The sequence below is a fragment of the Zootoca vivipara genome, chromosome 9 (genome assembly GCF_963506605.1).
Source record: "Zootoca vivipara chromosome 9, rZooViv1.1, whole genome shotgun sequence".
Classification (NCBI taxonomy): domain Eukaryota; kingdom Metazoa; phylum Chordata; class Lepidosauria; order Squamata; family Lacertidae; genus Zootoca; species Zootoca vivipara.
Window position 1 is genome coordinate 76680978 of NC_083284.1, and position 15098 is coordinate 76696075.

Below are 15098 nucleotides of genomic sequence, written 5' to 3' on the forward strand. Positions count from 1 at the left end.
ATATACACACCATTTATAAGTAGCAGTCCTAGACTAAATATCTCATGATGAGGAGGTTACTATGAATTAAAAATGAGTTTCTAATAAAATATTTAATGACATCTGAAATTAAGTGAAAGTTAAAAGTTTCCCCATTAAAATGTATCTGTCTTTCTCTTCCATCCCTCTTTAATTTGCAAAACCTGTTAAGATGCAGAATAAGTGATGCATTTTCATGTGTTAAAAACAGAATGCAGAATAGCCCATGAGAATTCCAAGACTTGAACTATGTGAGAGGGCAACAAACCTAAGTCTACTCCCAAACATGTAGGAAGTGGACGTTAGTTTTCTTTCAGGTAAATGCGCCCCTGCCCCTAAACTTTTGTCTCCTTACAGAGTGTCTCCTTTTGCCACTTATTCCCTAGCTGGACCAAGTGGAAGCAGTTAGAGGGAAGTTATGCAGAAGGAAGCAGTGAATGTGAGATGGCTTCAACCCCTGACCACGGTGGTGGCCCCTGTCAGTGGAATGCTCTCCCCAGGGAAACAGGCCTAGTGCCATCCTTGTCAGCCTTAGGCACCAGGCTAGGACTTTTATTGTATACCCTGGCTAATTTACGTTGTCTCCTATGGTGGTGCTCATCTGTTGTGGGGTGGGTACGAATTATTCCTATTAATATGTTGTTGGGTAAGCATTTTACACATCTTGTATTGTTCATTGATATAAACTGCTTTATATGCTGTTGTTTACCTTGCCAAGTTGCTTTGAGAACTTTTACTGTATAAACCAACTAATAAATGTAATTACAGTGTTGTTGTTGTTGTTGTTAATAAGGCCTTTCACTCAAATGTCTTTTCCCCCTAAAATGTTGTCTCCTACTTTACAGATGATGGGATTGTGGTTTGAGCCCCTCCTTCCCTTTGCTGCCCTCCTCAAACTTGCAAGCTCCTGATCCTGCTTCTTTTTACATGTCAGAGGAAGATACAAATGTCTGCATATCATAGTGGTAAAATCAAGTAAACACAACATCCATGATGTAAGTGGTCCAGTTATATCAGGTATTTCTAGTCACCACTATGGCACAAACACAGTTAATTAAAGTTAAAGCATTACATACCATTAACTGGTGCATCAACAGGTCAATTAAAAATGTAATCTTGTTGCTGAACAAAACATAGGTGCAGTTTTCCACACAGTTACTGCAGGCGAGGTGATAGGCGTTTATTGTACTGCAGAGTGACCTAAGAGATAAAGTGAAATTTTAATCATCTTAAGGGAAAATTGCCAATCAAGGTGATATAAATCAATAGTTCTGTGGGACATCTTTTGAGCTTGACTTTTATGCCAACAGCAGACTACAGCCAAAGGACAAAGCAAATTCTGAATGTGGAACACAACAGGAAGAAAGAAAGAACCCATAAAATAAAATAAAAATGGTTCTTTCTATGAAAAGTTAACACTGAGAGGACATTATTATTTGGGCAGTATACACATTATGCAAATAAATAAATAAATATTCTGCCTGTTCATGGCAGTCTCAGCAGCTGCCTCATGGCCAAAATTTAAGCATAAAACTAAAACTCTGAAAGCTAAGATTCGTTAAAAGTGCAGCCTCTTTGTACAGGGCATAACAAGGGTGAAACACATGTGGCTCCATATGTATACAAAAGCCCTTAAAGTGATACATTTTTTACAAATCCTTAATAAAAGAACATTTGCAAATGATCATAGCAGACATTTCTAGCATTTTGCAATTGCCATGTAACCATCTTTTACAATAAATGTAGCATTAGGGAAGAGTCAATCAATGGTCAATTTTGTTGAAAAATCATCAGCGACAAGGGTACATGAGCACCATAGTGCTCAGTTGGGACCACTTCAAAAAGGCATCACCTGAGAAGTGGTGCAATGTGACAAAAGAGGCAACAGGGAAACAAAAGCCAACAAAAAAACAGAACCTCGCCAATGCACCTGAATGACATTTGAGAATACAAAAGGTCATAACCAATCACCTTACAGACAACTGGGACTGATTCTATAGTTTAGGGAGCCATTTACACCTCTTAAGAGTGTGGAAAGAACACAAAGGCAGCTATTTTGTACTAAGCTGCGTACAGTTATAAATGACTACACTAGATGTCAGACAGCAGTCAAGCAGAATAAACTGCTATATTATTGTCAACCATTTAGGCCTTCTGAAAACTTTTTTTCTTTTTTGTGGCAACATACGCTTTCTGCCACTTTGGGCACAGCTAATGCAGTAATTTGCAAAGGTCGCAGCAGTTCCTTCAGTTAAAAGGCAAACGTGATGTAGATGAAGGCAGAGGTTGGCAAATTGACTTTGGGGAGTGTGTGCCCCCGACTTTTGTGGCTCTGACCCCACCTGCCTCCTCCAAGTTGTTGACAAAGCTGGGCAGGAAGAGGAGAGACCAAGAAGAGGAGAGATCTTATTGTCACCCTCCAATTTTATCTTTTCTCTCCTGTAAACAGGAACCCAAATCTTTCTATCATCCTTCTGCCATGCTATGTAGTGCCAGGTGGTCAGGTTGGGAGGCGATTGCCACCCCTGAAGCTGAGCATATTCTAGCAATTCTTCTTCATGAAAGAGCAGACATATCCCTGTCAAACAGGAGTATCAGGAATCATAGAAGAAGAAGAAGAAGAAGAAGAAGAAGAAGAAGAAGAAGAAGAAGAAGAAGAAGAAGAAGAAGAAGAAGAAGAAGAGGAAGATTTAAAATCAATGGCCAAGTTTCTGTTTGTGCTATGGCTTCTTGCAGCCAAAAGGAAAGCAGTGTTGGAATTGTTTTACTTTAACCTTGTTGGGATTAGCAAACCTTTGCCTTGTTCATGGGTTTTAAAGATGTTGCAACCCACCCAGAGCCTTCAAGATAGGGAAGGGTACATGAGCGAAGCCAGAAGCGAAACCTTTAAGCAGAGGCTTGACAGCCATATGTCAAGAATGCTTTGATGGCGTTTCCTGCTTGGCAGAGGGTTGGACTGGATGGCCCTTGTGGTCTCTTCCAACTCTATGATTCTATGATTCTATGGTTAAGTATGTTGTATTGATTTACTTGATTGTCCCATGGAAGGCTAGATAGTTACCGTAAGCAAATCTTACATCTACAGTGACCACCAGATATTTGAGCAAATGTGAGGTATATACTTGCTTGTCTGTAGGGAATGTAATTGGATTATTTGTCAATATTCCCATAGGAAAGGTTATGTCCTTCCTTTTGCCCAGTTGCCTTTCTTCTGCCAGACCTGCCAAATTCCTGCCAACTTCAGAGTATGTTTAATTCTGTGTGCCCCCACCTTCCAAGGTAAGCTGGTTGTCAACCAGAGATAATGTCTTGCAACTCAATCTGCTGATTTACCAGGCGACTATGCCATTTGGAAAAACAGCTGCCCTGAAAGTGCCCATGGATGCCACCTGACCTTGGCCTCCCTTAACCCCTCCTGCAAAATCTGGGGACTCCAAGCAGTGCCAAACAGCTGGATCTAGCCACTCTTTTCATTTCCCATAATGGAGTGAACACTGTTCTGCAGCATTATGGGAAATAATGCTCAGCACTGCCTAGAGTGCTGCTGACATAGCCAGGTAAGTCCATCATGGTCCACTGACAGGGAACACTGCCCAGACTGGGCCTGCGCAAACCTGGAGCCAGCTTTGACATTTGGATATTAGGTTAAACGAAAATTCCACAGATGTTTAGGGATATTTAATTATTCCCACTTCTGTGTGGATTTCTGCCTACCATTTTTAAAGTAGCCAGCTTTCATTTTTTACAACATACTATTATGTTAGCATTTTATTTCTGCACAACCTTAGAAATCTCATGCTCAGAAGGCAGGAGAGAAATATTTCATAGAAATTAAATTTGTGAAACAAAAACAAAACAAAAACAAAACAAGGCATTGTTCCAATAGTAACTCAGCAGTGTGGTTATCCAACAGTTTATTTGAATCTGGGTGAGTCAGCTGCACATCAACATATCCTGCCTATAAAGGATAACTAAAATGGTTTGTTCAAACCTAGGCAGATCAAACCTCTCCATCCTGAAGGAAATCAGCCCTGAGTGCTCACTGGAAGGACAGATCCTGAAGCTGAGGCTCCAATACTTTGGCCACCTCATGAGAAGAGAAGATTCCCTGGAAAAGACCCTGATGTTGGGAAAGATGGAGGGCACAAGGAGAAGGGGACAACAGAGGACGAGATGGTTGGACAGTGTTCTCAAAGCTACGAACATGAGTTTGACCAAACTGCGGGAGGCAGTGGAAGACAGGAGTGCCTGGTGTGCTCTGGTTCATGGGGTCACGAAGAGTCGGACACGACTAAACGACTTAAACAACAACAAAATGGTTTGTTCTTAAAAATCATTCAACACTATCAATCAAGATTTGTCATTTATTAATAACTAGCTGGCTCTCCCCGGCGTTGCTGTGGGTTATTTGTGTGATTTCCCCTACCCTGTGCCGATCCATGACGTATCCCTGTGATTCCCTCCCCCCCCCCGGGCTTATCCCTGTGATTCCCCCCTCATCCCCCTCCCTCATCCCTGTGAATCCCCCAACTCTGTCCTGATCCATGACCTATTATGCCCCCTCTTCCCCCCACCCCGGCTTATCCCTGTGATTTCCCCCCTTTCCTCCCCCTAACCCCCCACTTACCCCTGTGATTTCCCTCCTCTCCTCCGTCCAACCCCCTCCCCGGGTTATCCCTGTGACCCGTTCATTTTGCACACAATCATTCCCCCAATGCGCGTGTTCTGTAAAATTTTGCCGTGTCCCAACCCTGACTCCCCTACCCACGTGTGTTATGTGAAATAACATTTATTCTACCCAACGGCATGGCCCTGTAAAAGGGCCATATTCAGTTGATTCTATGCTGCGGCCTATTTGGCCTCCCCCATCCCCCACACAGGCAGGCCCCTAAATCCACTCAGCCCAGTCTGCAAAGCCGAGGCAAGGTACTGTGGAGAGGGCAGGTTTCATCCCTGTGTCTCCCCCCACCCTGTTCTGACCCATTACCTATCCCTGCCCCCTATTTGGGCCCCCATCCCTCCCCCAGGCAGGCCCCTACCTCCACTTGGCAATGTTGGGCCTTGTTGCTGCAAAAGGCCTGTTTTCAGTTGGTTGCTGTGGGATTTTGTGATGTCATCTGGTGGCGCGGCTTTTGAGGCAGCAGTGGGCGATCTGCCTTTCTATTCGATGCTGCTGTAGTCTTTAGAGTTTCTGCTGGTGATGTCTAATTTGGGTGCCACTTTTTGTGTTTAATCATTATTTTAGGTATGAAAGGTTTGCTTTTTGGGAAAAAAATTATGCCAGATCCCTCACTGATGGGCATGGAACGTTGTGGCCAAATTTGTTACATTATAGTTCAGCGGTTACGGAGAAAGGCTGTGACCTCTGTGCACGCAATGCCTACATTTTTATATTTATAGAAGAACCTCTTCTATTTTTTTGCTTAACACAAAAAATAAATTTAAAACACATAGTTTGAAAAATAAATTTATTTGAAAATGTTTTTATTTGTTTATCTTGAATTAAAGCCCACACGTTGGCTGCTTTACTGCAACATTTCTAAAGCCAACTCACACAAGCATCCATTCCCCAAGTGGTAACACTTCAGGAACTTCAAAATCACTCTTATCATGTTGCGGGAGCTATGCTAGACTAACAACCCCCATTGCATAGTTTCCCACAGAAATCCTTATGCGAAGGGTGGGGAGGGGGAACTGAAGTGCCAAAGAGAAAAAACAAAGTTCATTTGAACCAAGGCGGCAAAGGCAAATCCTGCCATTTATTCTATGCTACAACGTGGAGGCAGAAAACCAGCAGTCTAAGCCTGTTAACCTCAGACAGTGATAATTAGAATATATTCAGAAATGTTGTCGGCTCAGGTTCAGAGATACAATTTTTAAATTCAGAATGCAAAGTGTTGGCAGCAGAGCAGGTCCCAGGTGGTTTACAGGGTTAAATGGCAGATTAAAGTCAGCAAACTAATTTCTTAATTTTAATCTTATTAAGGAAACGACAGCTGTCTCGTGTTACCATTTCTGTACAAGGTCCCTGAGATGAGCATGAAATGGTTTATGAATTAAAACAAGACACACACACCCCACTTAAACACAAAGGTTTGCAAAATTCCACTTTCTGTGTATGTTGTTCATAGAATCATAAAAATGTAGAGTTGGAAGGGACCCCGAGGATCATTTAGTCCAACGCCCTGCAATGCAGGAATCTCAACATGCAGTTCCCCATCTAATTTGAAACAATGCTGGACCCTGCATTGGTTTGCAAATATGCTAGCAGTTTTACTGCTGCACCACTGGATTATGATTTATTCAATTTATCAAAAGATCCCAGAGTGCAGTACAACATTAAAAACACATTACAGAACATCTGTGATAAAAACATAGTAAAAAGCATACAGACAGACAGCCTAATAATAAAATAGTTGTCATAATAATAGTCGTGTGTGGCCCCCCCCCCCACTTTCACAGGCCATAGGCCTGGGTAAATAAGAATGTTTTTGCTTGATGCCTAAAGACATGTAACAATGGTGCAACGTGAGTCTCTCTGGGGAGAGCATTCCACAACCAAGCCACCACAGAAAATGCCTTTTCTCTTGCTGCCACCCTCCAAGGCTCTCAGGGAGAAGGCACACAAAGAAAGGCCACAGATGACAAGCACAGGGTCTAGATTGGTTTGTATGGGAAGAGGCAGCCCTTAAGGTATTGAGCAAACGGTGCTGCTTGGCTGCCCGGGGCAGCACCCCCTGGGGACGGGGCGTCGCTCTGCAGCGCGCATGCGCCGTGACATCACAACACGCGCGCCAGGACGAACTGTGCATGTCCGCACATGAGCAGTCCGTCCGGGTTGGCGATGCTGCTCTGCTTGGACAGCACGCTCTGAAGCAGAGCGCGCTATGGAGCGGTTTGCCGGCGCTGCCCAGCAACCCGCTTCATAGTGCACTCTGCTTCTTCTTGCGTGGGTGAAGGAGGTGAGGGGCGGGGGCGCTGCCCCCACCAACCTATGCCAACGCTAACGCTGAGGTTCAAAGAAGAACCAGAGAACTAAAAAACACCTGGTGGATAAAAAAGCTCAAGAGATCCAGCACTTAGCCGACATTCATGATGCACAGAGTTTCTTTAAAGCCACAAAGACCATCTATGGGCCAATAAATCATGGCATATGCCCCCTATGCTCAGCAGACGGTAACACACTTATAAAAGATAAAGAAGCTATTGCACTGCACTGGAAATAACATTACCAACATCTCCTTAACCGCAACTCCCAGCAGAGAAGAAATCCCAGCAGACTTTAGAGATGCCAAAATTATCAATCTCTTTAAAAAAGGTGACAGAACTGATTGTGGAAACAAGCGAGGCATCTCTCTATTACCTGCGGCCCGCAAAATTCTTGCAAGGATCTTAGCAAACTGTCTGGTAGCAATATCCGAGGTGACCCTTCCTGAATCCCACAACGGGTTTTGGCCTTCTAGGGGGACAGTGGACATGATTTTCACCGCTCGACAGCTTCAAGAAAAATGCAGAGAGCAAAACCAACCCCTGTATATGGTGTTTATTGACTTGACTAAGGCTTTCGACACTGTAAATCGTCATGCCCTGTGAACTGTCCTTCTGAAAGTTGGCTGCCCAGATAAATTTGTAAACATCATTCGGCTCCTCCATGATAATATGACAGCAACAGTCACAGATAACAATGGCTCTCAAAGTGAACCATTCACAGTGGGATCAGGTGTTAAACAGGGTTGTGTTATTGCCCCAACTCTATTCATTATTTTCATTGCCATGATCCTACACTGTGTCGACGGGAAACTCCCCACCGGAGTAGAAATCATGTATCGAACAGATGGAAAGCTCTTCAATCTGAGCAGGCTGAAAGCAAAAAGTAAGGTTGCCGTAACTTCCATCATAGAGCTTCAGTATGCTGATGACAACGTAGTGTGCACACGCTCAGAGCATGACCTCCAAACCATCCTAAATATCTTTGCAGAAGCTTACGAAAAGCTTGGCCTATCACTCAACATCCAAAAAACCAAAGTGCTGCACCAACAAGTACAAAATAACCCCTCTGCAGCGCCACAAATCCAACTCAGTGGTGTAACGTTGGAAAATGTGTTGATCACTTCTACCTTTCCACAAGGGCCAACATTGATGCCAAAATCTGGCATCGCCTGAGCTCTGTGAGTGCGACTTTCTCCCGATTGAAGTGCAGAGTGTTTGAGGACCGGGATATTCGCAGGGAAACCAAAATGCTTGTTTACAAAGCTATTGTACTACCAACCCTACTATATGCTTGTGAAACATGGACCACTTATAAACGTCATCTCCAACTCCTCAAAAGATTCCATCAGCGGTGTCTTAGAAAATTTTTACATATCACTTGGGAAGACAGGCAAACTAATGCCAGTGTACTGGAAGAAGCAAAGATCACCAGTCTTGAAGCAATGATTCTTCAACATCAACTTCGTTGGACTGGTCATGTTGTGCAGATGCCGGGTGATCGTCTTCCAAAGCAACTACTCTATTCTGAACTTAAAAATGGAAAGCGTAATGCTGGTGGTCAACAAAAGAGGTTTAAAGACTGTCTCAAGGCAAATCTTTAAAAATGTAGTATAAACACTGACAACTGGGAAACACTGGCCTGTGAGCGCTCCAGTTGGAGAACAGCCTTTACCAAAGGTGTCATGGGCTTAGAAGAAACTCCATCTCAGGACGCAATGGAGAAACGTTCTAAGAGGAAGGCACGCTTGGGCAAATCCACACTGTGATCAACTCCCACCTGGAAACCAATGTCTCCACTGTGGAAGGATGTGTGGAACCAGAATTGGGCTCCACAGTCACTTACGGAACCATTGTTAAAACCGTGTTTATGGAAGACAATCTTACTTGGCTACGAGTGATCGCCAAAGAAGAAGAAGACATGTACTTTGTCATGCAATGGTGAGAAATGGGCGCATTGTATACTGGGATGCACCAGAGCTCCGTGGCAGAGCACATTCTTTTCAGGTAGAGGGTTCCCTGGCTGATCCCGGGCATCTTCCCCTATAAGCACCAGGCTGCAGGCAATGGGGAAAGATTCCTGTCTGAGACTCTGCAGAGCCACTGCCGGTCAGGGCAGACAACCCTGGGAAGGACAGATGAACAGTCTGACCTAGCTTATGACAGTTTCCTACATTCCTAGGATATTTTAAAAGAAAGATTTATAATGAAATTATAACTTGATGTCTGGCAGAACAAGATGTTCTTCTCTACTTGCCAAGCACAGAGTAGCACGGCTGAAGCTACATCAGTGCAAACTCCTCTACATGCCACAGGTGATGGCCGAGACACATGGATAGGGCGGGCTACTGTTTTCCACATGCCTCAGATTAGCAACTTGTGTGAAGCTCAACACATTTATCATCTGCTTATTTTCTCAAGTCAAAGGAAAAGGGGGAGGGGAAAAAGAAAGAAAGTTAGAATTGTAAACCTCATAGAATTTACTATGCTTTTGCAAATTTTAAGTCTGGCTATGGCGCAGTTTGCACATCATGGCAAACCATAGTTAATGGTTTACCGTGAACATGGAGGTTTGCACTTTCCCTAGCATGAACAACAAATCATGATCCTTAGCTTAGTGTTAGGCCAAAACTATGGATCATTGTTTGTTTTGCGCCAACTGCTAAGTCAAGAACAAGACTTGGAAACAGAACATGATTTGGAGTGAATCAAGCAATTATCCTCAGTTTGGATATAATGCTAGGCAGTGATCATGGTTTGTCACTCCTGCTCATGCCAGGGGAGGAGGGAAGTGGATGCAACATGTGTTCATGGAGGTAAACTATCAACTATGGCTTACTGTATGGCTTACCCAATAGCTGCAAAATGCAAAATCATGAAAATATTTTAGGGATTTGTAGCCAATCTTCCGACAAAATCTTACACTAGGTAATAAATGCAAGTATTGTATTCCTTAAAAGTGAATTTCCAAGCCATGCAGCTATAGAGAAAAGGTTTGAATCTTTAGTACTCTACCTTGAAAACAATAATAAAATACAATAAAGTGCTTCTGTTTGCCAAAAACTTGCATGCATATGCACAACCATACACACTCTCTCAAACCTCAATTTAATTGCCTAACATGAGATAGATAAAAAAATTCCTTCAGTAGCACCTTAAAGACCAACTAAGTTTATATTTTGGTATGAGCTTTCGTGTGCATGCACACTTCTTCAGATACACTAGAAACAGAAGAGAAACAGAAACAGAAGAGAAGTCTTCTGTTTCTAGTGTATCTGAAGAAGTGTGCATGCACACGAAAGCTCATACCAAAATATAAACTTAGTTGGTCTTTAAGGTGCTACTGAAGGAATTTTTTTATTTTGCTTCGACTCAGACCAACACGGCTACCTACCTGTAATGAGATAGATAGATAGATAGATAGATAGATAGATAGATAGATAGATAGATAGATATTATAGAAATATGTATGATTTATATGAAGGTTGATTATTTAGAGGTGATGAAGTGATTAAGCACTCTAGCATGCTGAAATATTTCCATAGCTTAACTACTCTAATCTGTCATTTTATTAGCTATATAGAAATAGGCCAGGATCCAAATAATTACTAGTTGGGGTGTCCAATTAGGAGGTGGACCTGCATTGTTTCATACAACTGCCACACATGGCAACCTCTTACTTGGGATTTCAAAAGCAGTTGGGGGATCATTTTTCTTCTTAGGGCGGTGGAGGGAGGGATGGAGGGGGCTTTTTTCTTTTTCTTTAGTAGAGACGTATGGATAGATAGGGGGGTGGACACTCTTTTCTGTCCTGCCTCATAACCCGGGGCCCACTGGTGGCAGAAGAGGACTCTGGGGGAGGGAGGAGGGGGAGGGGGATAAACCCCAACTACAAAAATGGAACACCTCCAACTATCCACCCGGCACGGGACCTTCTCGTGGCAGGAGGGGGCTCGTGGGGGGTGGTGGAAGAGGGTGGAATGAATTTGATTTGTGTCTCCTATGTTTATTTAGTAAAACCAATAAAATTATTTTAATAAAAGGACAAAAAAAAACAAAAGCAGTTGGGGATACAGCACATTGGCTTGCTGTTCAAAGGGGAAAAGATGCCCTTTGGGGCATCTAAAGAAGCTGGCTCTCTGGGTGACAGCCATTTTTCCTACAGCTAGTACTATCGATTTGATAGTGTATGAGTTGTCTGAACCACCTGACTTTTGTGTTTTTAGCAGGAAGCACCACAAGTCTTTCTTGTAGCTGCTTCTCTCTCTCTCTCTCTCTCTCTCTCTCTCTCTCTCTCTCTCTCTCTCTCTCTGTGTGTGTGTGTGTGTGTGTGTGTGTGTGTGAGAGAGAGAGAGAGAGAGAGAGAATGTTGCCTGGAATTATGTGGTGGAAAGGTGGCCTATAAATGCAGTAAGTAAATAAACTGCGTCCACTTCTCTTTGCTTTGTTGTTTCCCGTGTTGAATTTTAGATTGTAAACTTCTTGAGGCAAAGACCTGTCTTTCTGCTTATATTAAGTTGCTATAAGTCACCCTGACATAGGCACTAGAAGTGCAGGATAAATCTAAATATATTAAAGGTAAAGGTAAAGGTCCAGTCGTGACCGACTCTGGGGTTGCGGCCCTCATCTCGCATTACTGGCCGAGGGAGCCAGCGTACAGCTTCCAGGTCATGTGGCCAGCATGACTAAGCCGCTTCTGGCGAACCAGAGCAGCACACGGAAACACCGTTTACCTTCCCGCCGGAGCGGCACCTATTTATCTACTTGCACTTTGATGTGCTTTCAAACTGCTAGGTTGGCAGGAGCTGGGACCAAGCAACGGGAGCTCACCCCTTCATTCGAACTGCCGACCTTCTGATCAGCCCTAGGCTTTGTGGTTTAACCCACAGCACCACCTGCGTCCCATCTAAATTTATTACTCCTAGCCAAATCACAATTCTGCACCAGGTATCTCAATGTTTATCATACAGGTACACACAAACATGTGTCAAGCACACTCAGTAGCAAATCTGAGCAATTTATGAAGCAGCTATGTGAATCCTCTTCTTACATTCATTTGTAGGTTTTGATATGTAGCTCTTGTTGACTTTCTGCACATGCCTCAAATATAACTGTTCATCTCTATGGCTCATAATAGCACAGTATTAAACGTATCCTCTATTTTGTAAGACTGAATGTTTTATTAGATGCGACATGATCAGGGGTCCCTTTACCTTTTAAGGGAACCAACCCTCACCTTTCATGAACAAATGCAACTTTTTTCATAGCACTGTCTATCCTGCTGATCTAATAATACCAGCAAATCCAAAACAAAAGGCATACCGTTAAACCTTTGCTAAAATAAAGCTTTATCTTGTAGACATTGGATTAAGGTTCTGAGCTGCCCCATGCTGCCAGGATTTTGGGGAAAGATATGAGGATAACAGTGCATATAATCTCCTCACATCCACTCCTAAGGGAGACATAAACAGGTGTACTGTATTATTAAAATACCACTAGGGCCTTTTATTTTCTCTTTTTAAAAGGATAATGTGTAACAACAACAAAGAAACCCAATTGAAACAAAAAGAAACAACTAATATCAGGAAAGATTGTATGGGATACATCAACAGGGACAGATACTGAATTGTCTTGCTGACAACCTTCCCAGAGAGTTGGCCCTGCATGCTGATTTTTCCAGCACGGCAGAGGTCTTGCCCAGGCGAAAAGTTTGCTTCACTTTCCTCCCTCCAGAGCAGATTTCGCTTGAGAAATCCACCTGCCTTCTTTTCTTCTTCTTGGCCCTCCGCCCACCATTCTCCGGAGGCCTGGCAGGGCTAAGCAGTATGAAGACCCCTCCAGATGTAAGAGTTGCTTAGAAGCAATAATTTTACAAGGAGCGGCACCAGGCTGAGGTGGGAGGAATACCTTTTAATGGGATAGATTTGGGAAGCAGACCTCTGCCATACAATCTCACACTACGGCAAGTTCCTTTGCCTGTTATTCCTCTCCTACCAACAGCTCACAGACTCCCTGGCTCTTAAGCCATGCCTGCAAGTTGTCTGGAGCTCTCGTTCTGTCTTGGTCCTTTCCTTTCTTCAGCTCCACCCAAGGTGCGCTGGGGGTTCATGTGTCACCATCAGCAGCATGAGAACCACCTTCCCTGAGGCTTCCCATGATGCTTACGGAAAAATTTGTGGCAGGTTTCCACGACCCCCGAAGGCTTCCTCAGCACCCAAAAGCTGCCCTCATATAACCTGACAGTTCTTTCTCCATGGCACGTCACGGTATCTCTGAACTGGTCTTTTTAAATCATTGCGTAAACTGCATAAGCATATCATCTCTATCATATTTTCTTGGAATGTCAATGTAATTTATGACTGAAAAGTTTCTCTGAAAGTTGTTTGTTTTAAAACGGTTTATAAATCTGCCAGTTCTGTGTTATACTTGGCAGACAAGAGCTTACCTTCAGTTATATAACAATGTGGACAAGATGTTTGGCATTTGCCTATTGCTCTTGGTAACCATATTGGAAATACCTCTGGTGATTTTTAGAAAGGTGTCTAATGGAAGCTCCTCTGTACAACAGTCCATCTACATAAGGCTACAGCAGAGAATGTGGAAGAGACTAACCTTAACTAATACTGGCCTGGTTCACCTGCAGTGCTAAGACAAACTATGGCTGAGAGAGAGAGAGAGAGAGAACGAGAGAGACAGCAAAAGAGAGAGAGAGAGAGTGCTTGTGGGTATGCTGCTTCCCTCCTACTCCTACTCCAGCCTCCTCCAGCCTCCTCCACTGCATTATCTGGAGCTATGTCAGGTTTGGTTTAGTGTTTTGTGTCAACTTGGGCTCATGTTTTGTCTTCCTGAAACAAATTGCAAGCAGAAAATGAACAACCAACCTCAGTTACAGCTTGCAAGACAAACGACAAGCCTGGTTTTGTAAATAAATCTAAGCCCAACCATGGCTTAGCTCCAGGCAGCACAGCTGGAAGAAGGAGCAGGGAGTGTAGCGACCACAATTTTTGCTTTGGGTATCCCCACACTAACATATGCCCATTGAGCCAGAGTCTTGCTTCAGTTTGTGTGCAAACTGAGCAGTAGTCACAAATGAGTTTTTCCATTCACATTTGTCCCTCCTAAAGTATTCAGCAGACTCTTGAGAGTCCCATGGACTGCAAGAAGATCAAACCTCTCCATTCTGAAGGAAATCAGCCCTGAGTGCTCACTGGAAGGACAGATCGTGAAGCTGAGGCTCCAATACTTTGGCCACCTCATGAGAAGAGAAGACTCCGTGGAAAAGACCCTGATGCTGGGAAAGATTGAGGGCACAAGGAGAAGGGGACGACAGAGGACAAGATGGCTGGACAGTGTTCTCGAAGCCACCAACATGAGTTTGACCAAACTGCGGGAGGCAGTGGAAGACAGGAGTGCCTGGCGTGCTGTGATCCATGGGGTCACGAAGAGTTGGCCACGACTAAACAACTAAACAACAACAAAAGTATTCAGCTGTTTTCTCTTCCTGACATGAGCACAACACACACCCAGAGCACTTCTCTGTTGCAATGGCAGGGAAAAGATAGGTAGGAAATTGCTGCCCGTACCTTTACAAACTATTTGAATTTTCAGGTACAGTCATACCTCGGGTTACGTATGCTTCAGGTTAAGTACGCTTCAGTTTAAGTACTCCATGGACCGTCTGGAACGGATTAATCCACTTCCATTACTTTCAATGGGAAAGTTCACTTCAGGTTAAGTGTGCTTCAAGGTTAAGTACGAACTTCCAGAACCAATTACAGTACTTCTGAAATGACCTCTGGTGTCTCATGACTGCTGAAATCTCGAGGATCATCATATATAATAAACACGTCATGATGACCCTGTAAATTCGTAACTGCAATGACTGTGAGATATATAGCGTTCTGCACTTGTCTGGATACCATGTAGGCTTCTACTGGAATTACATAGGATCCTTCCTTTTAAGATTAGTTCTTTTGAAGCCCTGAAACTGTGGGCACCACAGTTCAAGAAGGATACTGACAAGCTGGAACGTGTCCAGAAGAGGGCAACCAAAATGGTCAAAGGCCTGGAAACAATGCCTTATGAGGAACGGC

At 43.5% G+C, this 15098-nt stretch overlaps 1 protein-coding gene across 5 annotated transcripts in view; it reads right to left on the reverse strand.

Moving 5' to 3' along the window:
• Positions 1-15098, reverse strand: part of SCAPER (S-phase cyclin A associated protein in the ER) — a 198242-nt gene that overhangs the window by 57653 nt on the left and 125491 nt on the right. For all 5 annotated transcript variants that reach the window (XM_035112175.2, XM_035112172.2, XM_035112171.2 and 2 more), the window contains one exon: positions 1095-1218. In XM_035112175.2, coding sequence (XP_034968066.2) covers positions 1095-1218 — 124 coding nt within the window. The remainder of the gene's footprint in view (positions 1-1094; positions 1219-15098) is intronic.